A 24,109-nucleotide genomic window follows, 5' to 3' on the forward strand; every position below is an offset into this window, starting at 1 on the left:
AAAATCTAAACTTGAACACAAGCAATATAGCGTACTGTATAACATGTGCATATTGTCGGAAACGCTATATTGGGGAGACCAAAAACACACTGGCGGCAAGGTTAAAACAACATTTACATAACATCAAGAATAACATCAAAAATACAAAACCGATTCATCACTTTAAAGAACACGGGATAAACCAATTGACAATCTCAGGGTTGGAATGTAATACTGCATGGACAGATAAACAGAGGAAGAGAAACGAGTTGAAATGGATACACAGATCATGGACTCCCGTGGGACTTAATGAGAGGGGGAGAGGTTTATGGTAAGACACCGGTTTTAAACCATAAAATGACATTACATTGAGCGTATACGTAAACCCGGAAATGGTCTAAGTATAAACAGGGAATTCAGATTTTAAGGGTAATCATAAAATAACATTATCCATAAATAAAAATAAAATAGGTTTGAATGGCGGAAGGTGTGAAAGGGGATTGAGGAAAAACCCTTTTTGATTATTATTATTGTGAGCATTGAATGACTGAATGGAGTGAAATGCATGTTTTTAGCACTTACCTTTCTTGTTGCAGAAGGGACCGAAGCACTTACACGTTGTACCCAACGACACCGAGTGGAATTGGCACTTACTTTTTTTAAAGCACTTATCCTAGATCCTCAGTCAGCCATCCAGTATCGAACCTATAGGGAAGAGGAAATGAAAGCACTTAGAGAACCACTCCACACACAACTCAATCCCTCATCCCCAATTTCCCATCCCAACCCTAGAACCCTATCTCTGACCCGGGCCCTAACCCTAACCTTTGAACCCTACTGCGGACCCTAACCCCAACCCTAGAACTCTACCGCTGACCCTAACCCTAACCCTTGAACCCTATGCCTGACCCCAACCCTAACCCTAGAACCTGATCGCTGACCCTAGGAGTTAGGGTTAGGGTCATTCACAAGAAAGCATATGCACTTCGACAGTTGTGCAAGAGGAACTAACATACCAACAATCACACACAAGTAGGAAAACAAAATCAGCCTTGTCACAGTCAACACACTTCGCATTGTCTAATCACTGGCCTTCTCTTTTCTCATTTCCATTTTCTCCATCTGTGGTAGTCAATGTACACACTGTGTTTTAACCAAAATGTCATGCATCAGCCAAAACTGCACCTCCAGAATGATAGCTGAGCTAAAGGATTGGCAAAATATGTTGCAGCATTTGCACTCGTAAACTAAACTATGAGCAATTAAGTAGTGCCGATGAGTGTTACAACGATGTGTAATGTCCAATAAGCTCAAAAAGAGTCGGAGTCCACGCACACTTTATTGCACTTGGCCAATCAAACACAATTATGAACGGAGATTCTGATAGTTGTGCGCCTTTATCTAACTGTGTAGAAAAATTAGGTCAGCTATATAGAAAACACCTTTTATTACGTATTTAATTACTTCAATTGAGGTCATTATTAGTATCAGTAGTAGTAGAAGTAGCAGTAGTAAAATACCTACAACCCATCTTCTGTTTTAGGCAGAGTTGTGTGTTGTGCTGGATGGAACATGACTGCTGTCATGTGGCCAATCTCAGGAACAGCAATTTCCCAGAAGCAGTATTCTGTTATTAAGCTTTTAAGGGCAGTGTTTAGAAGTCTATATTTGTAGTAGTTAGCCAAGAGTGGGGTAAGAAGTATTAGATGCTATGAAAATCCGTCTCTCTCTGTCTGTCTCTCATCTCTCACCCCATATAGACTTAAGTGACTTTTTTTAATTCAGCTGCTAAACTAATAATTATGTGCAGATGTAAAGTCTGCAAAAAATGCTAAACACATTCTCTGTTTGCGTGCGTTTTTTTTTTGTACTGTATATGTATTTCATCAGTGTTGCTATGAGCTTATTTCTCATAGCAGAGAAATAAGCCCCTCCTAGCTGATTATTTCAATCAGGTGAGTGCGTTGCAGGTTTTAATTGAACATCCGCAGGAGTCTAGGAAGCCTCTCGCTAATATCTTTCTTGCCAGTTCAACTCTAACTTCATCACCACCCCAAGAAATCACTGCTGGTTGGTTTTGTTTAGGGTCAGTATCTCAACTTAATGTAGTGGGTTCACAATGAAACTGCCAGATTTGTTCATGAGCACCAGCGTTCATGTTCATTCTCATCACTGCTCCTATGCAACTTCATGTGTTCCCTAGGGGGCCTCATCTATTTCACTCGAAAATATCCACAAATAGGGGAGATTACAAAGATGAAGGTAATGTATACAATTATTACATGACAACAATAATTATCATGAGCGGGGCAAAAAGGGAGAGAGAGATTAATAGTAATATGTCTTAGTTCTTACCCCACTCTTGGCTAGCTACTACAAGTGTAGACTTGGAACAGAATACCGCTACTGGGAAATTGCCATTCCTGAGTTTGGACACACAAGGGCAGTCAAGCTCCATCCAGTACGACGCCGCCTGAAATAGAAGGTAGATTTGGGCTATTTTACACAGACACAGCTAATCAGCATTATTACTGTGCATTGTATAGTTTTCACATATCAAGGACAATACACTGAGCTTCTGAACTGTTTAACAGCACCATTATCATTATTATTATTATTTTCATCATCATCATCATTATTACTACTACTATCTTTTTAAAGAACATACCCTTATGTCTTGACATGGAAATGGTTTTTATGGTTTATTTTAAAGTTTACATTGAAATAATATATCCAGATATCTGCACAACTAATTTGTGACAATGTCCATTCTTAAACATGCTACATAAACAAAATGAAAAGATTAGATGATTAACGATTAAATTAAACTCCGGTCAAATGAATACAGAGGCGTGTTCAGACATCACATTTAAAAACTCGAGATCCGCAGCGTCATAAAGGGAACAACCGTCAAGCATACCATCAACATAGGTCTAGAACTCTGAATGTGATGTCCTAACAGATCTTATGGCTCGCTTCTCCGATTTCACTATATATGTCTGTGTGTGCACCGGGGAGACCGACAGAAAGAGACGGTATAAGTCTCTTATTACATTAACATTCTATCTTATACATAGCAGTATATTTATCAACATTACAATAAAGTACATACATTCTTTTCTAATATAATATTAACATTGTAATCTTCACCATTTCTGGATATTCTCGACTGAAATAGATGAGGCCACCTACGGATAGCATTAAGTTACATAGTAGCAGCGATGAGAATATAAAATGTATTTCTAATGTTATTAGAAATTTCGAACATAAAGGTAATGTATAGCATACATTATTACACTACAACAATAATTATTATGAACGAGTTAAAAAAAGGAGAGAGATTAATAGTAATATCATGTCATATTACTTACCCAGAACACCGCTAATGGGAAATTGCCATTCCCGAGGGTGGACACATGAGGGCAGTCAAGCTCCATCCAGCACAACGCCGCCTGAAACAGAACGTACAAAATGTAAAAAAAAAATTTAAAAAAATCCTGTAAAATTTACAATAAGAAAGTGGCAGCTGTGGTTGCCAGAAAAGAGTATTTGTGTGAAATAAATTTTGTAAATATAACAACACCACCCAGAACTGGTATGAAAAGCAAATGCACTTTTTATTTAAATTCCACAAACATAGTAAATATATACTTTGGACAACTTCTTCTCCTTAAAACAGCAGTACAAAAATGTACTCCATGTTGGCTTCAACTTGAACAAATATTTTGAATAATTACAGTCTTTACCACAAAGCAACGCATTCAATAACCTGAACAAGACGGCACACCATTCTATTAACAGAATGGATTACTCATCAACCAAATGCCTGGAAAGCATAAACATACAGTTTTTTACAATATCAGATGCTCAAAACAAAACTTCCTTGCTATTGCCTGCTTTCTCTGTGGTTTATGTTGAAAGTAGGATGTTACTTTCAGAAGGTTGCTAACTGACTCTCGTTAGTCTCATAGAGCAGGTAATGATGCTTTGGTTTTAGACTCACTTCTGGAAAGGCTGTTTTTCTAGACTCCAAGTATTCTTGGATAAGAACATACAAATAAGCAACCTGTGACACTGAAATTTTCTGAGCACAGATCAGTTCAACAATGTCCTTTAGCTATCGAGTTAATTGCCAAACCTCATCTGCAGGATTCAGCACTATCACCAATTGTAACAGGTATAAGCCATAAAAAATTCCAATTCTGAATGGCCTGACCAGCTTAGGTCCGTATGTGAACTGACCTCACAAGGTTTTGTGAACGCATCAGAGCCATTACAGTTGGACTGCCTGATTCGACGGTTAAGAATTGGGTAAGTGAACCACTTCTTCTTAACAAAGTACTTGATGTAAACAGCAACATCATAAGACAACACACCTTCAAAAATATCATGACTGAGGCAAGCTGGCAAGCCAGTCAAAGTTATTGCATTTTTATTATTTTTCTCTTTTGCAAAATGAAAATCATAAAAAATTACTTTATTTTTAAATGATAAAAAACAAATTATTAAAAACAGATTTCAAATTCTATTTACTGTACTTCATAGCAATAATGATCTGTCTCATAGTACATTTGGTTTTACATGTGTAACTCCTATAATGTATGTTATTGCATTTTAATTTTTTTTATATATAAAAAAACCCTTGATTATTTTCAAAATAGAGTTGTCGATCAGAAGAATGGAGTATAATATAGTGTGAATGATAAAAATTTCATTTCATTTCTATTTACAGAAATTCTTTAAGCAATAACAACAGCATTTTGCTGTAGTTGCTAAGACTAACCCTTGGTTTTATATGGCACAATAAGTTTATATGTGTAGTAAAAAGGTCTATATTTAATAATATATATACTATAAAAAAAAAATACTTTATCCACACTGTATCCCAACACTGCAATAAGTTAGATATCCTGTTAAGTAGACGACTATACACTTAGTAGAATCTTATACAGTTACCCAGGTCGTGCACTTTTTAGACGGTCCCTTACTGACTCCATTACAATAAAGCGCTGATGACCTGCGTTTCACAGAGATTGGCTTCCGCGGGATTTAACGGGAGAAAATTAGAAAATATATTCTGTTGTATTGGTTCTATGTCCACTCAATACACATTATTAAGACAATACACTGTCATTTTTTTGTGTTTATTTCTTGAGAAATAGAAGAGACAAGCTCGAATGTGCAGCGAATGTCCAATATAAACCCAATTTTAAGGCGGTGTGCGGGGATTGCAAATCTGAGGGCACGGTTTAAACATGGCTGTTTTTTCTTTCCTTACCTGACACTATGAGGTCTCCGTAGGGCTCCGTATAGGACTGTTATGGCGCAGATAAAAATGGCTCTTAAATGCTGCGTATTTGGAAAAAGATTGTTTGCAATCAACTGCAACATATTTGGAAAATGGTTCGTTGCGATGCAGTCTGCAGTACAGCACATGTTCCCTCACACCTTGCACTGTTAAACTACAAAAGCAGCAAGAGTACATTTTAATGCATATTCAAAACTTACTCACACTGAACGCAACCAATACGAGATATCGTTTAAACAAGAAGTTCGCCTCGCTACACGACGACAGACTGCTAAACTGTAGCCTTACAAACGTTTCAAAAGAAAAAAGTCAGAGCGAATTCGTTGAATTCCAATGTGTATGGTTATATATTAAAAGGACAAAACGTTCTCTCTATACAACAAACAGGTCCGTGTAATGTGAGTTACTATGATATTAATATAAATGTTATACTATGAAAATAAAAAATAAATGGTTTACAACACAAAAGCTGTACTCAAATAACTAAAACAATTATTGAACTTGAACTTTACAAAATGTGTTTATTTGTGCTCACCAGACAGATTTCGTGTGAAATGTTTTTTTTTTTTCTCTCTCTTTTCTTTTTCCCCTCAGCTCGGCGTGGTCTGTGCGTTGCTTGTTTGTTTGTTCTAGAAAAGTCGCCAGATCAAGCGTAAGGCGCCAGCGCACGTGATGCAACGTCTTAAGCGCTGATTGGACACAAAAGGCAATAACTTTAAAACATAAAATGCTCGTTAAAAATATGCTTTCTTTATATTATGCAGTGTCGGGCACATATTGGACAACTGAAAAGCCAATAAAAAATAAAATAAAGACTGAGCTTCAAAACATAAATTTATGCTTTTTAACATATTATTTTATTAATATAATGCAATGCCATATACATGCAATACGATGCATATAGCCAATAAAATAAAGACTGGACTTTAAAACATGTCACAGATTGCATTTTATATCAATTTAATAATAATTCCATAATACTGCATTAGTTTTTATTTGTAAAGTCTTTGGAGTCATCACTTATAATAACAAATCATTACTTATAATCATGAACACTCTTCATGTTAAGTCCTTTCTGAATCTAAAGGAGTCATTGAAATCTAAATGATCATGTAATTAATGGGAGAGACCAGGACAAGCCTAAAATGGTTTATTTTCATAGAGGTACACATATTCTTGTTGACCATATCGTTGTGATTTATTGTTTAAAAAAACAAGGAGAAAAAACAGTTCAGAGAGCATGCATCTGTAGTAAACACAGTGATTTACTGTTTAGTGTACTTTACTGTTGTTTTAAGGGTTTTTATGGTAAAATAATGCAGTTTTTACAAAGCAATAATGCAAAAAGTATAAAAAATTTTCTTGTATTTACATTAACAGTATTTAAATACTGTTAATGTAAATAAATACATTAACATGTGAATAAATGAGTCCTCTCTGAGAAAAAACGGTTACGGTACACTTAGCACTTCCTAAGACACTGTTTTTGTTCCCTAAGGTACAGGTTAAATGTGTCCTCAAGCTTTGACTATTGTGAAACAGGGCAAAATAACTGCCTTTATATTCTATTTTTTTTACCCCCTGTACATCCAAAACCTGTGCCATAAAACAGTTGTAACTTGGCTTTTAAAAGAATTTATTTACACTGCTAATTTGCATTGTTTTTCTTTCGGTACGGCAAATCTTTCCTTTAACATGATTGTCTTGCTTTTTACAGGGTGTGATGGTTGGTATGGGACAGAAGGACAGCTATGTTGGTGACGAGGCTCAGAGCAAAGAGGTATCCTGACCCTGAAGTACCCCATTGAGCACGGTATTGTCACCAACTGGGATGACATGAAGATCTGGCATCATAACTTCTACAACAAGCTGCGTGTTGCCCCTGAGGAGCACCCCGTCCTGCTTACTGACGCTTTCCTGAACCCCAAAGCCAACAGAGAAAAGATGACCCAGGTTGGGTTAACGTTTGAAACTACTTGAATCTGCCTTTCGGTTGACCGTTTTAAACCTATTACTCTTCTCCTTAAGTTCATCCACTTCATTCACTTTCTCCAGGCTTCATCTCCTCTGAACTCCTGAGTTTCTCATCTGTTGGAACCAGCAGGTTATTTCATGCTTCTCACTCTCCAATTCTGACTTGTCTTTATTCTAACTAACCGCATGGCCCATATTGACAACCTAATAGAACAAAACGGGGATTAAACCTTCCTTTTCTCATTCCAGATCACGTCCAAGACCTTCAACACCCCAGCCATGTACGTTGCCGTCCAGGCTGTGCTGTCCCTGTACGCCTCCGGTCGTACCACTGGTATTGTGATGGACTCTGGTGATGGTGTGACCCACACTGTGCCCATCTACGAAGGTTATGCCCTTCCCCATGCCATCCTCAGTCTGGACCTGGCTGGCGGTGACCTGACTGACTACCTTATAAAGATCCTGACCGAGAGAGGCCACGGCTTCACTACCACAGCCGGGAGAGAAATTGTCCGTGACAGCAAGGAGAAGCTCTGCAAGTAAGTCTGCAGGTTAAACTGTAGCTGTGTTATGTTAAAATGACACTTACAATGTGTGAAGAAGACACTCTCTCATATTCTCAGCATTGTTTAATGATAAATGTCTGGAGTTTTCAGCATAGGAGTGCAGCTTGGTGTCAATTAGAAACCTTATGTCTCAATTATTTCAGCATTTAAATTTTTGTGATCACCTTGCACGCACATGCACACGCACACATACCTGCATTGTTGCAGGTTTGCCAGAATTTTTATTATATATTATATTGTTTTATAAACACAATAAAATCTTCAATTCAATCCCAAGATTTGCATTTGTTCATTATGTGAAAAGTCCTTAAAAATATTATTTAAATAATGTCACACCAAGGACTTTTACTGTTGCACATGATATAATTGAAAGACCAAGTTGAAACCACTCACTTTGAAAATATCCATTTTGAACCCCAACAGGACCTGGACATTGTTTTAGGATACTTGGCATCATGGACTCAAATATCAACAGATATTAAATGAAAACCTGACTGCCTCTGCTGGAAAGCTTAAAATGGGCCGTGGTTGGATCTTCCAGCAGGACTATGATCCAAAACATACATCAAAATCAACACAAAAATAGTTTACAAGTCCCATCCCAGTCCCCTGACTTGAAACTCATAGAAAACCTGTGGGGTGAACTGAAGAGGAGAGTCCACCAGCGTGGACCTCAAAATGTGAAGGATCTGGAGAGATTCTGTATGGAGGAATGGTCTCAGGTCCCTTGCCATGTATTCTCCAACCTCATCAGGCATTATAGAAGACTCAGAGCTGTTGGCAAAGGGAGGTAGCACAAAGTATTGACTAAAAGCATGCCAATATTTGTTGCACATCAATATTTAACAAATATATTTCTTTTGTTTTCCATCCATGAGAGCAGAGTATTTTTGTGAATTTTTTAAACAAAAGATCAAAAGGTCAAACAAAGACAATTTTTCAAAGTCATAGACATCACGTTTCTTCATTCTGAAGTATGATGTGAACATTAATTGAAGCTCTTGACTTGTATCTGCATGATTTTCTTGCATTGCGTTGCTGCCACACAGTTGACTGATTAGATACTTGCATGAATGTGCAGGTGTACAGGTCCGTAATAAAGTTGATGGTGAGTACATCACATTTTATCACATTACATTTAGCAATCCACTAAATGTAGACTACAACAAAAACACTACTGCAATGGGACTACACATTATATTCTGTTTGTGCTACTGATATATTGTCAAGCATTATGTGGAAAGAAAAACGCAATCCAGAAGAGACATATTACTATAATCATATTGCGTTGGAATTTAAATTTAAATAACAGTGGGTCATATTGAAATAGCTTTTATACGCAGTCTTGTACAATGAAGAATACTATGCAAGGGCAATTATCACATTGTTATATTTATAATAATCCACAGATCTTTAATTGGGAGTGTTAAATGTATGGTATGTCCCATGAAATGAAATATGATGCTGGAGGTACTATAAAGAAGGGACTCTTTTTATGTAAAGAATGTTTGGAACATGTTTGGCAGAAACTCTATCATGGGTTTCTCATGCAATGTAATGTCAACAGTGTATATTTTGAAATAACAGGAATATATAATGAAGTCCTGCTAAATATGCTGTACATGCTTTGTGCACTACAAGTTTCAGATATAAGTATACAATGATTGGTTACTCACAGAAACAGTGAAATACAATGGTTGGTTGTTTATGTAAATACATACCGCTATCTGTGCAGGACCAGTGGAACCCCCGGGTCTGCAGAATACGTATGAGTCTGACAATGGAACCCTTGGAACAGGACTCTCTACAAATATGCAAAATTTGTTACCTCCAGAAATGTGAATTCAGACCTCAACATACAACTGGGATTCTCAGTTTAATTTAAATAATTCTATGTAATGGTCATTTAATCAGAGCAGCCTCTGTTTTCGTCTTGTGAGCTTGTTTTGCAGTAAATACTTCCCTTGTGGAGCTCACATGCAAACTACTGAAAAACGTAACATATCTCATCCAGTAAAACAAAAGCGGGGAAAAAAGCCTATTGCATGATGTCAAACATATCTATAGCTTGTAACATATGATGGCAACTCTTTACAAAGAAAAGGAGAAATCTGATAAAATGGGGCATGAACATAGATTACACAGCTTTGTAGCAAAGTTACTTTTCCATTCTCTCTTACACAAATGGGCCTTCTAAGTTTGGAACAACTTTGATGTGGACATGGGCCACCATCCTGGGGTTCAGATTGTCTAGCTCCACACTCCCAAACATGCTAGAGGAAATAAAGGCACAAAAAACAGGACCACTTTCATTACAGTCTGAACTGCAAAATGTTAGCTGCTACAATAGTTTATGTAGAATTTATATAAAAAGTCAACACACACCTGTTATAATAGCAGGTCTTTGTGATGTAAGAAAATGGAAACAAGATAAAATCATGTCAGAAGTTTTTTAAGTTAAAGACTTAAAATTAAGTGAAAAATGTCTGTAACGTTGTAACCCTGTTCCCTGACAAGGGAACAAGACGTTGCGTGAACGCCATGCTGTGGGAAGCGCCCTCGTGCATGACCGGTATCTGATACACTTCCTGTATTCTTTCACTCATACTTTTCTCTTGTTTCTTTTTAAAGGGACAGAAAAGTAAAGAGATATTTTTCTTCTTTTTGAAAAGATAGATAGGAAATGAAGCATCTTTATGTGAGCGTTACACAAACGACCGACATGCAGTCTCGCTGAACATAATAAGGCTGATGGCGCAGTTCGCAGGTGCCGTTTTTATATCAAGTGACACACTTAATTGCCATGTCACCTGATCACGGCAGACCTATAAATAGGCATGATGTTACACAAGCTTCAGATACCCGTCATGCATGAGGGTGCTTCCCACAGCGTGGTGCTCACACAAGGTTGAATTCCCTTTGAAAGGGAACAATCAGATACATTTTAGGGAAAAAATGGGAAAGATAAAAAAAGTTACAATGACCTAGTTTCATAATTGTGCACACCTTTTTATAATTTGGGATGCTGCAGTGTACAGATTCAGAATCCCACGGTGCAGCATGGTGGTGGCATGTATCAACAAAGTATTAGTTTAGAGGTGTACACATTTTTGGAACTAGGTGATTGCAAATTTTTTATTTTCCCTAAAAAAGTGTCTGTTTTTCCTTTTATTTGTATACTTTGGAATTTTACATCAAATGTGTAAAAGATCTGCCATGATTTAAGAACAAACGATAGTTTTTTTCTTTTACTTCACAGGTGTGTCGACTTTTTACATCCACTGTAACAGAACCCCTTCAGTTAACATGTTTGTTTGTTGGTCTATGTCTTTATTCATTCATCCATTCATTTTATTTACATTCTCACGTTTATGAGGACCCTCTTAAACAGTATATTACTGGATATGGATTACTGGCTATGTAAAATAATTGCAACAATAACTTTATGACAATGAATAAGATTAGAAATGTATAAACAATTGACAATGTGAGAGTCTGTAAAATAAATTTATGTTATTACTATTTCTGACCTGTTCCTGTTGAATGCATTTTCAATAGATCCATTTAAGAGCACTGTAATATTTCCACAGGCTCCCACAGCAAACTGTAAAAATAAATAAATAAATATAATATAACCACATTCCATAACACAAGCAAGCTGACAAAACTGAGTCAGAATGTAAGTATACACTTTTAAGTATAAGTATAACAAAGTGTACACCTTCTTCAAAGTGGGTGGAATGAAAATTAATTAGATCTACAGACTAAGACCCATTTTACACCTGGTTGTTTCACATGTCCAAATTACATACCGTACGTGCTTTTACACTTGTAAGTATGCTTCCAGTTAGCCAAACTGAAATCTGATTGGTACACAGTATGTACTGTAATAATTCCATTTAGCTTGTTACATGCAAGCACCAATTCCCTGTATTTTTTTTTTCTTCATTTTTTGTAGTTTATACTCTTTTAAAAACGGTTATGTGAACAAACATCAAGATTATGCAGCATGTTTTATTTAATAAAGGTGTACTTTGTGCATTCTCACGTAATGTATTACGCAGGTTTTTGGTAGTCAAATGTAGCTTCGAAAGATGGATCTCCTTACTTTTATATAACATCTGGCTATAAATGTGTCTCAGACCATTTGAGGTTTGAATGATTGTATTTATGTCTGGTCCAAATGTTTCTTGGGTGCATTCAAACTCCCATTTTCAAACTTAGAATTATTGGATTGTCCATATGCTGTATAATATATGACCAAATGTAAGTGGACATCTGACATCACACTTCCCCAAAGTGTTGCCATAAAGCTGATGCACACAATTGTCTTTTTTTGTCACAATTGTCCCTTCACTAGAACTAAGAGCCTAGCACAAACATGTTCCAGCATGACAATGCCCTTGTATACAAAAAGTCTATAAGGACATGGTTTGCCAAGGTTGACGTGGAAGAACTTGAGTGGCTTGCACAGATGCCTGACCTCAACCCCAGTGAACAGTTTTGGGATAAATTGGAATGCTGACTGCCTCCCTTACTAACAGTCTTGTGGCTAAATTAATTGTAAGCCCTGCTAAAAGAGTGGAGGTTATTATTGCAGTAATGTGGGACCAACTCCATATTAAGGCCCATAGTTTTGGAATGGGATGTTCAAGATGCACATATGGATGGATGGTAAGGTGTCTACATACCTTTGGCCTTATAATCCTGATATTCAAGACGTATGAAGTTTTGTTATTGTTTGTAGTGAACTTATGTAACATATCCACATTGGTACTATCCTTCAAGCATATTGAATGCCTTGAGAAAAACATTTTTGAAAATATCCTGTCTCTTTTGTTACGTGATCAGTTGAGACCAGATGAATATTTAACATGGGACTAGGTTACTGGATAAGATTTACATTTTGTGATGCTTGTTTCCACAGTGAGTACACAGGATGGCTCACACACGTCGACCATTCTGGACAAGACAGAAAATCAAAGCCTTTGGGAACAAAAAGGTTGTGTGAAAGAAGAACCATGAAAAAGACAGACCTTTGTAATTTGTTGCAATTAAATTAACATTATGTATTTATTAATATGATTTTAATACAATAAACATTTTCTGTTGCTGTACCTCTGTCTCTTTCCTGCTGACCACACCAGATGAGGTCCTTGAACATGAATCCCACCAGTGTATCCTCCAAGGTCCATAAGCTTCCTATGACAGCTAGATTTCTCTGCATCAGCGCTTGTGTCTTGCTCCAGAACAGCAGCTTTTAAATATTGAGTAGGGGTAATGCAGTTATTTTAGAATATGGGTGTTTCAGGATTGTAAAGCACTATAGGGTTCATGCTTTGTTTCCTCCAAATAGCAGAAAACCGGAAAGTTGTAACCAAGTCAAAATCCCCACTAAACTTACAGTTCTGTTGTCTGTCCTTTTGTGTAATTTGATTAGACAATGTGTGTTTAGTCTACCAATGTTTACTTAATTTCCTTCCCACTGAGTCTAAATAAAATAGGGCGCCTATAAATCTTGCACAGAACACACAGATACTGTGTGTATGTACACCCCTAAGTGAAAATGTCCAAATTGGGCCCAATTAGCCATTTTCCCTTCCGGTGTCATGTGACATGTTAGTGTTACAAGGTCTCAGGTGTGAATGGGGAGCAGGTGTGTTAAATTTGGTGTGATCGCTCTCACACTCCCTCATACTGGTCACTGGAAGTTCAACATGGCACCTCATGGCAAAGAACTCTCTAAGAATCTGAAAAAAAGAATTGTTGTTCTACATAAAGATGGCCTAGGCTATAAGAAGATTGCCAAGACCCTGACACTGAGCTGCAGCATGGTGGCCAAGGCCATACAGCGGTTTAACAGGACAGGTTCCACTCAGAACAGGCCTCGCCATGGTCGACCAAAGAAGTTGAGTGCTTGATGACACAGGCCTTGATTTATGCCTGATCCTTTTTACCTATTGGATTAAATTAATTAACCCAATTAATTAATTGCACTTGCTTCTGTCTCAGCCTCCACTACATAACAGAATACTTCACTGATAACATGGAAGCAACAGGAAAGTGAAGGAACAATGCCAAGGTAATAAGGAACACCTTACCGAGACACAACTCTATCAAGTTTCCTCAGTGGGTTGCCATGGATCCCCCAGAGCATTATGAGCCTTCCCCTACCCTGAGTATTTTCTGTTTGACTGTTAAATTTAATGGGGAGACCTCCCACGCCAAGTTCCAGTCCGAGGTCGACGAGATGGCCAACCAAGTTCTGCTCACGCCTGAGTCTGCTGACACGGCCAACCAAGTTCTGCTCACGCCCGAGTCTGCTGACATGGCCAACCAAGTTTTGCTCACGCCCGAGTCTGGTGACACAGACAACCAAGCTCTGCTCATGCCTAAAGCTGATGTCATGATCAACCAAGATATGCTCATGCTTGAGATTGACGACAAGGACAACCAAGTTCTCCTCATGCCTGGAGAGTGCATGGAGATGTCTGGCCACCCTTCATGTCAGTCCAGTTTCCCCAGTGGACTGGCATAGATCTCCCGGATCTGAATTAAGGATTGTGTGACTACACAAGGTAGCTACAATGTCTCAACTGTAATAAGCTTGGGATACCCAGATCATCTTTCCGCTCTAAGGAATGTTTCAAGGGCCGCAGGTATGCCCTCCAATGGCTCCACAAGAAAGCTAGAGCAGAGCTCCAACCTGAGACCCATGGGGGGTCTCACCTGCCAGAGGTCAATGTCGTGAGCTCCTCCCCAGAGCTCCAACCTGAGACCAATGAGGTGGGCTCACCTGCAGAGCTCCAGCATGAGACCCACGAGGCGGTCTCATCCACAGAGCTCCTGCATGAGACCCATGAGGCGGTCTCATCCACAGAGCTCCTGCATGAGACCCACGAGGCGGTCTCATCCACAGAGCTCCAGCATAAAGTCAAGTTCCTGCTAGAGGTCAACAAGGTGACCTCCCAAGCCATGTTTCTGTCCGAGGTCGAAGAGATGACCACTCAAGCCAAGTTCCTGTCTGAGGTCGAAGAAGCAGCCTCTCGAGCCAAGTTTGTGTTCGAGGTCGAAGAGGAGACCTCCCCCACCAAGTTCCAACTAAAGTCAACGAGGTGACCTCCCACGCCAAGTTCCAGACCGAGGTCGACAAGGCTGTAGACATGACCAACCAACTTATGTTCATGCCAGAGTCTGTTGACACGACCAACCAAATGCTCCTCATGCCTGAAAACGACATCATGACCAACCAGATTCTGCTCAAGCCTGAAGCCGACATCACGACCACCCAGGTTCTGCTGCTGACACGGCCAACCAAGTTCTGCTCACGCCCGAGTCTGCTGACATGACCAACCAAGTTCTGCTCACGCCTGAAGCTGACGTCACGCCCAACCAAGTTCTGCCTATGGCTGAAGTGGAAGTCAAGACCAACCAAGTTATGCTCATGCTTGAGACTGATGACCCAGCCCCAGCCTCATGTCTGCTCCTCGAGGAATCTGCTACTTGTCGGACAATGCCTGCATTGGAACCTGAGGGGCTGTGAAGACATTTTGTGTCATATCACAGCAAACCATTGACTACATAACCCATCCTGCACTGCGGCCTACAAACATGGCCACCATGGACTACACTTCCCACACACACGTTCACCTTCTCCAGAATTCTAATCACACACACCTATTGCCAATCTCACACTCACTCAATCCAAGCTATATAAGAGACTTTTTCAACACCGCGACTTTGCGAAGTATTGAGTGTTCTCACCTTAGTAAGCATTTGTACCCATTTCCTCGCACCCATTGTTTTATGTTCATTGATCTTGCTTCTTGTTCCTCGTTGACAATTCTTGCCTAGTTCATGCCTGTTTACAGATTGCCTGACCTATTGCCTGTTTCATGACTACGCTATTGTATTATGATTTGGATTTGGCTGCCTGCCTCTTTTTATTAAAAGCTCTTATCTGCACTTGCATCCGTCCTCACCTTCATAATGTTTAATACGTGACACTTATGAACTGGTGTGAGGTTAACTGAGAAATAGCTCCCTTCATGAACACTTACATGCTTGTAATTAGGCACATAATGTGTTTATTTTATTATTCCTATGGCATCACTAAATAAGTATCTTTATGGAACTATTTTTTAAATATGTTTTATTACGATTATTTTATTACAATGTTTTATTAAAATTATTGTTTCTTCATTTTATTTGGACAGCAATATACTTAATCGTCTGCCAATCTGACAAATATGTTGTCAATATTTTAGGAAATTATTTATATATAAATGTGTTCTTATAGACTCATCCATTGAGGGGCAATTGATGATGCGAGTGAATGTGTCTATCAGGCTTTCTCTGTTAACAGCCACTGTGTTGACAACGTGTTGACAAGAGGTGAAGTTCCAATTTGTGGGTGCACGTCTTGGCAATTTGGAACACCAAGATTATTCAAGCATTATTACTCTTTTGGTTGTTTTGGCAAAAAATAAGAGTTGCACCCAACAAGAATAGTAAAGAAAATCTAATCTAAAAATTGTCAACAGTGTATTCTGGATGTTGATTAGTTAGGGAGGAGGTCTTCCCTTGGAGCACCATCATTTATGTGTTTTGATGAATACCAGATTAGCATGAAAAAAATTAAGTACATTAAATTATGTGATCCCACACTAAGGAAGTCTTCCTCTGCCCCCACCACCACTTCACACAGCCTGCCCTTTCCGCTCTGCCTGCAGATGTCACTGTTGAAGCATTTTAATTAGAATTTCAATAATTGATTGTTTCCAAAGAAGAGAAAAATTATTTTAGAAATTATACTGTGATCTTGTAATGGTTTATTTCAACCAATTACTCTTTTTATATTTCCACCTCCCTCTTGCCTCTCAAAAATAGAGGAGGAGCAACCTCCTCTGCCTCTATGGATCAGCGTCCTCCAAGTTGCAGAAACAGGAATGACAATTCTTTCTACACAAGAGTTGGCAATTCTAATGGAGATTCTTACTTTGTCACAGGGAGGAGTCTGAGAAGCAGCATGAAACATTCTCTCATAATCCTTCATTCTCACACTGCATGGTGTTGTCCGGACCACTGCCTCCTCAAACTCGTGCCAGATCTCCTCGCATTTATATCTGTATACACATACAGTATGTAGGCCAACACAAATTTTTTATAGAGAGGTAATATGCTATGCACTTTGCTGTTTCTGTTCCAAATATTTTCAGATCTTTAATTCTTACACAAAGACAGATTCCATTTAGATCAAAAGGGTCTGCATATACAATAACTCACCTATAACTAGGGTTTACCAGGGTAATGTACTCATAACATCGTCCAATCACAATTTGTTTTATGTTCGGTGTGGTCCCAGAGTCTGTGTTTATATGACCAGTAAGGATAATGATGATGAACAGGTCTACAAATATGTGTGGGAAACAAAGAAATAGTATGATTTTAATGATAAAATTTATGGGCAGCAACAATTGTGTAAAAATATTACATACATTGGGCCTCATTTATTAATCTTTTAGTAACGTTTTGTGTAAATGGTTGCATAAGCCAAACCAAACAAATTTTCTGCTGGATTTACAAATGTTGAGGAAATGCAGATTTTCTTTATACTCATGTGATCACTCAAAGTGCAAAGCGTGTTCGTGACACAAGTAGTGCCACCTACAAAACTCCATAAAGCCTCAAGTGCACAGAAGTGATGAATGATGAGCGTAAAGAGCCAATACAAGTATTTGCAGATGCTTCAAAAGATGGGCTAGGAGCCAGCCTGATGCACAGCAAATAGCAAATGCCTCCAGCACACTGTCAGCAGCCAAAGGAAATTATGCAGAGGTAATTTTCAATTCAATTCATTTTTATTTGTACAGTGCTTTAAACAATGGACATTGTCCCAAAGTCGCTTTACAGAAATATATAAATTCAGAATATAGATTTTAAATGTATGAATTTTTCCCTGATGAGCAAGCCAGAGGTGAGGGTGGCAAGGAAATACTCCCTGAGATCATATGAAGAAGAAACCATGAGAGGAAAGGTACTCAAAAAGGTACCCATCCTCATCTGGAGGGATTATTACTTATGCTTATTGTTCCACATTGGTTAAGGACAATGTACATTGCCTGAGTGCAAGCAGGGACCCTGGCAAGACTAGCTATTACAGCATAACTAAAACAAAGAGCCAGAAGGTAACACAGACATGAGGGAGCCCAGGGACATAAGGTGACCAGCCACTCCACCATCAACAAACCTGAGACAACACATGAGAGTGGGGCGGAGAGAGTTCACCACAACGCTCTATGCCTGTGAGCCGTCTAGATCTACTCCTTTACCTATGAAAAAAACTATTCACAGAAGACTTGACTAAACAAATATGTTTTCAGCATAGACTTGAACACTGAGACTGGGTCTGAGTCCCAAACACTAAATGGAAGGCTATTCCATAACTGTGGAGCTTTGTAAGAAAAAGCTCTACCCACTGCTATAGCCTTCACTATTTGAGGTACCAACAAATAGCCCGCACCTTTTGATCTAAGAATGTGAGATGGATCATAAAAGACCAAAATTTCACTCAGGTACTGTGGCGCGATACCATTTAGTGCTTTATAGGTGAATGGTCAATTGGTAGTATAATATATTAGGCAACTTGTGCTATGATACTGCATCAGAACATTTTCAGGTGTAAATATGCAGCTCTAATACGCATTGACATTTTTGAGTAAATTATTAAAACTAATTGTGTTATTGATATCTGTGCAACACTGGCGCCTCGATAGAACATAGTAGGTGAAAGCATATCAAGCATTCGATGGATCTGGATGCTGGATTCGCTGGATGCTGGATCAAACCTAAAACTAACTAATTGTAGTGGGAAAGCCTGGCTAATTTCAGCTGGCTGTCCTGCAGCAGAACAGTTCCTAGTCCATGGTTGCTGGCATCACAATATTTCAACAGGTTTTTTTTAGGGTCAAAGTACCTGAGAATTGAAGGATGTGTGCACAGGACTTTGAGATTGTCGAAAGCATCTCAGTCAATCTGCACATGTTCGAACTGTGACATAGGCATAGTCCAATATGCTTGTGTCTAAACAGACTTCTGACACCATGTAAAATACTTGGTGTGGAGAGAACTGGAAAATGCTGTGTATTTGAAGCTCTGTTCTTTATTAAGAGACCTCCTGGAAATTCTCAGTGGCAATGAGTGTAGCTATGGATGTGCACACACTCAAACTAGTGTGTAGTATGACAACACACTACAACACCCATATATGGGCTGTCCCCAAACTGTTGCCACAAAGATAGAAACTATTAGAAAATTTGTATGGCTTTGTATACTGTACCACAGTGGTTTGCAACCAGGGGGCCCACACACCCCGGGGCATGTGTAGAGCACGGAAGGGGGGCGTGAACTGTTTCAAGAAAAAAAACACAGTGCATCAGTTGGGTACTCTGTGTATAGTATTGCTTTTCAAATAGTATGTGCATAAATGAAAAACCCTGACGTTCCCTCTCTCTGTATTTTCTTTTTGCTGGGGAGAGGCGATGTTTAGCCTGCCTTTTACCTAGCTGTCATTGCAGACCAGTGTTGCCAACTTAGCAACTTTTCAGACCCCTTTAGAGACTTTTGCGCCTAGCAACAAATCTAGCAACTTTTTGGACAAACCTTAGTGACTTTCCAAATGTCACCAGTACTGTCCTGCAAGTGCCAGGTCTTGCTTTCCCGCTGCACTCTCACCTCTCTCTACGTCTGCTCTGTACAGTGAGAGGCTGAGAGCCGGAGCAGCACATCCCGTTGATCGCACAGCAACTGACAGACGTGAACGTAGAAAGAAGCAAGTGTAGGTGTCCCACTGATTGATTTAACAATGTTATGGCTAACGAGACGCGCCCTTCGTCCCAATTTACACCATTCGTATGCGAATGTTTTTAGAATGCAAGACGAATGGAATGCAACATGTTTTACATGTAAAATAGTACACATTATTACAGCCTAGTTCTCTTGTTCAAAGTAGTTATAATGTTCAGAAACATTTTTGATCATTCATGTTGCATACCTGTCAGTTATATAGTTTTATAAAAGTCATTTTTTAAAAATCGAAAAAGTTACAAAAAATAATAAAAAAAAAGTACAAAAACACAAAAGCAAAAAAAATATATCTATCAAAAACAGATTAAACATTAGGTGTATATATATACTATTATATAGATAATCATTATGTCTGGTTTCCTCCAATATGGGGGGAGGGGGCATGCGACATGATAGAGAAGGGGGGGGGGGGACTTTAGTTGCAAAAGGTTGAGAACCTCTGCTGAAGCACTATAAATTCCCTTAACTGTAACTAAAGTGCCAAGCCCAAGCCTGTTCCAGCATGACAGTGCCATTGTGCACAAAGCGAGATACATGAAGATATGGTTTGCTGTAGGTTGGTGTGGAAGGGTGGTGTAGAAGATGGTAAATGGTCTGCACTTATATAGTGCTTTCATCAAAAGCGCTTTTCACTGTGTCTCATTCATCCATTCACATACACACAGTCACACACCAATGGTAGCAGAGCTGCCATGCAAGGCGCTAACTTGCCATCAGGAGCAACTTGGTCTTGCCCAAGGACACTGCGGTATGTGGAGTCATGTGGGCCGGGAATCGAACCGACAACCCTACGATTAGTGGACAGCCCACTCTACCACCTGAGCCACAGCCGCTCCAGAAGAGCTCAAGTGAACCCCACTGAACACTGCTGGTATGAACTGGAAACGTGAACTGCACCCAAGGCCTCCTCAAATCAACATCAGTGTCGATCTCACTAATGCTCTCGTGGATGATTGGTTAAATCTCCACAGCCATGCTCAAAATCTAGTGGAAAGCCTGGGAAGCTCAAAAAGCACATATGAGTGTCATGGCCAGTTGTCCACAAATCATTTTGTCATATAGAGTATATGATTTGAAGTTGATCAAGTTTATGTTTAAATTAGTTGGTCTTATCTGCCTAAGTGTACACATACTTGAGTAGGCTACGAACGCTTTTACAAAATTATGGGATTTACTTGAACACCAAATTACTTGTATAAATACAGTACTAGTACGAACAATTTAGAACAACTTTTATCCAGCGTGATAAATGAGGCCCAATGATTCAAATATTACTCAAACAGTGCAAGAAACAAGTTATTCAACAAAAATCATTATAAACATCTTTTTATTTATTCTTGTTCGGTGTAAAATTTTAGCAGTGCAGATCTCACAGAGCTTACAAACTGCAGTTTTGTCATCATTCCACACAAGAGACATCTTTATACACAGTACGAAATCGATGTGTTTTCCCCGCTGTCTTTTGATTGACAGGATATTATCGGCCCTGATCATCTGATGTTTTTAAACTATCGGCTGATGGCATGAAAAATAGTCATTATCGGCAGATACCGGCCTACCGATACTGGCCCTCCTCGGCCGGACTGAGTGGCAAAAACTTCCAGCAAAATGGCTGGTTTTAATCGTGGAAGCTGCGAAAATTCTAGTATAAATAATGATTTTCAACTTGAATTAAAGTCAGTTGGACTCGACAGTAACCCTTACAACTTGTCCAATAACCTGTGGTCCATAGACATTGGCATGTGACCAGAAATTGTTTTTTCTGACACTTATATGTACTTTATTTTGATGATGGGGAAATACACTAAGCAAAACCTGAAGACATACAAAAGCCTTGATGCTTGGTTCTATGACTGCTTATAAAATAAATAAATAAATAAATAAAAAGGAATTGGCCTTGCCATTTCGATACTATCAGAGGAGACTGTATGTAGTGGAAACCAACTTCTTTGGTCCAGTGCACTACAGTATACACTCAACATAGTTAAATAATATTTCACCACTAGTAGCTTTGTTCCAAAGATATTTCTTTCGGAAATGTGGCCTGGATGAAAATAACTATACAGTATACTATATTCATATTCAGTGTTATGAGCTTGGAATTTAACAAGGCAGACCCCACTTAATCACGCTTTGCAATTAAGCATTATGACATGGAACAGAAAAATAAATACAGCTCATTAGAAACAATGTAGTCAAGTTACTGTATGAACATAATATGAAGTTAATATTAGGCTATTGCCAGCTTCGGAGGACAGGTTACCCTGTATGCTCAAGATGTGCAAGATGTGAAGAAAATTGATTGTCCACCATAACTGATGGCTTTAGTGTAAAAGAATGATTGCATGGTTTCCACGTGACTTAGTGTAAAATGTCTTGACATGCGTGCAAAACCTCACAAGAAGGTAGCCACCCCTGGTGATTAGAAGTAAAATTGAACTAATGCTTTAAATAATGTTAGTTAAGCTAACCTTAATGTAAAATGTTACTTTGAGTAAATTGTTTGCCTTGGCCAGACAGAGATGTATTTTAGTGAAGTAAGTTCAAACTTTTGGATTTGTGTTTAAGATTTTTTTTAAAGGCTGAGAAAATGTATTTTAGCAACCTGCAATGTGCAATTCCTTAATCTATTAAATTTTAATGCTTGCATGCATGACACACCTACCTGAAATCATACTGGCAATTTTCAGCCTTCTGTTACCTCTACTAGCAAAATAGAAAATTACACCTGTGAGGGGAAGAGATAATTGGCAAATCAGTTTTCTTAATCAAAATGGCACAGTTCTCCAAACTCTCCATCACTGCTCTTGAAACAATTAACACAGGCATTAACACACTTCAATCTGTGTAGAACATTTCAGTTCCACTAAAAAATTAAAGATAGCATTTTTTAATCAGGTAATATTGTGTATAAGATCCAGACCGAATAAAAGATAAAACATTTAGACAGTTCTACAGCACTACTTGTTTTTTCCCCCCACATAAATTGACTTCCCTGTATAGCTTTTTCAAAAGCAACAGATCAAATTTTAGTTTGGCAGTTTTGATTCATTTGACATGTAATTATGTGTGTAATACATATCTGACTATATAGATTATAGGAAATTTCAAACTATGCATCTGGGGAAAAATACAGCCAGTATGACACACATTTGCCTGAATGAGTCTCCACAAGCACAAAGACAAAACACAGTATACAAAGAAAAACACACAGATTAAGAAAACAACAATTAAGCTTTTAGTCAGGCATTCAAAATGTTCGTAAGAGAATAATTTCAAAATAAAATATGCACTATAAAATTACTGTACTAATCAGTGCACACTAAAATCCTCATCTAGTTATTATGATCAATATAGCAAACATTGACAGAAAATCAAAGAAAAGCATACATGCATACCTTCATGGAAAACCCGGGGAAGGTATTCAAACTACATAAACTTTTCATTTATGCTGGCGCGTGGAGCTTGTATTGGCCTGTAAGTAACCAGTTTCTGAAAAAGACACAGACTCCCATGACTTTAATTACAATGGGCGTCATTTTGCAAAAGGGAGGGGTTTATATGGCTTGTTAAGAGCACTGACTTTGCCCAGTTGGAAAAATTGAGAAAGAGAAAGGCTGCATTTTATCCTGATAACTTCTATTCTCCCATGACCTTAATTAAGAATATTAGTCTGTCCATTATGTGGAAATATGAAACACAGTTCCTATGTTTTTTAATCAAAAGCCTTGCACTTAATAGTAAAATGTTTGTGGAAAAATGAGAAAAGTGCAACATGACAGCTTTTACTAAAATGCATGATCACTCTCTTATTCTTGTTCATACCAAAACAAATGGCAGAGGATGAAAATAGTAAATGGTAAACTTTATGCACCACACGTCATCACACAAATTGTATGGCTTATCATATGAGTTATGTTGGTTTTACATCAGTCTAAATCCTAAATATAGTTAGCTCAATAACCACCTCAGGAAATGCTTTGAGACCATTGCCTAATTATTAATTTAACATATAAAACATTCATATATATATATATATATATATAAAGAGAGAGAGATCCATAATTATATAATTATGCATTTGTATATGTCAAATAATAAAAATCCCCCAGCCCCCTGACAAGCATACACATGGCATACATGTTGTTTAATGAAATCCTTCTCTAACTTATTCTAAAATAGAATTATAGCCTACTTTGTGTTGTTCGTTATAAACTCTTTTTAAAAAATTATCTTCAGTTTTAAATACTTGAAAAGAAATAGCATGTTGAATGAATGTACAGTATTTAAGACATTTTATGACCTTCAATTTCAAAAATCTATTTTAAGACATTTTAAGACTTTTTATGGATCCATGGCAATCCTGTGCAATGCTATTGAAGGGAATGACTATTGCAGAAGGCTGTAAACCTTTGCC

General features: G+C 38.2%; 1 protein-coding gene and 1 pseudogene across 3 annotated transcripts; one reads left to right on the forward strand and one right to left on the reverse strand.

Annotated features, from left to right (window-relative positions):
• Positions 1 to 5,211: 5,211 nt before the first annotated feature.
• Positions 5,212 to 8,868, forward strand: LOC128599834 (actin, cytoplasmic 3-like; annotated as a pseudogene).
• LOC128599833 (ADP-ribosyl cyclase/cyclic ADP-ribose hydrolase 1) lies at positions 8,467 to 23,641 on the reverse strand. Of its 3 annotated transcripts, XM_053611824.1 has the most exons (10): positions 23,091 to 23,641; positions 22,358 to 22,420; positions 17,113 to 17,236; positions 16,826 to 16,952; positions 12,946 to 13,084; positions 12,731 to 12,813; positions 11,358 to 11,431; positions 10,008 to 10,100; positions 9,549 to 9,631; positions 8,467 to 8,601 (listed from the first exon to the last, which is right to left on the reverse strand). In XM_053611824.1, exons 2-10 carry the CDS (start codon positions 22,365 to 22,367, stop codon positions 8,585 to 8,587), a joined length of 750 nt encoding a protein of 249 aa, XP_053467799.1. In that variant the 5' UTR covers positions 22,368 to 22,420; positions 23,091 to 23,641; the 3' UTR covers positions 8,467 to 8,584. The 3 variants fall into 3 exon arrangements, with proteins under 3 accessions (XP_053467799.1, XP_053467798.1, XP_053467800.1); XM_053611823.1 differs by lacking the exons at positions 22,358 to 22,420; positions 23,091 to 23,641 and having other exon boundaries at positions 17,113 to 17,370; XM_053611825.1 differs by lacking the exons at positions 8,467 to 8,601; positions 9,549 to 9,631; positions 22,358 to 22,420; positions 23,091 to 23,641 and adding an exon at positions 10,213 to 10,229 and having other exon boundaries at positions 9,665 to 10,100; positions 17,113 to 17,370.
• Between the last annotated feature and the right edge of the window lie 468 nt (positions 23,642 to 24,109).

The sequence above is a fragment of the Ictalurus furcatus genome, chromosome 23 (assembly GCF_023375685.1).
Source record: "Ictalurus furcatus strain D&B chromosome 23, Billie_1.0, whole genome shotgun sequence".
NCBI classification, from domain to species: Eukaryota; Metazoa; Chordata; class Actinopteri; order Siluriformes; family Ictaluridae; genus Ictalurus; species Ictalurus furcatus.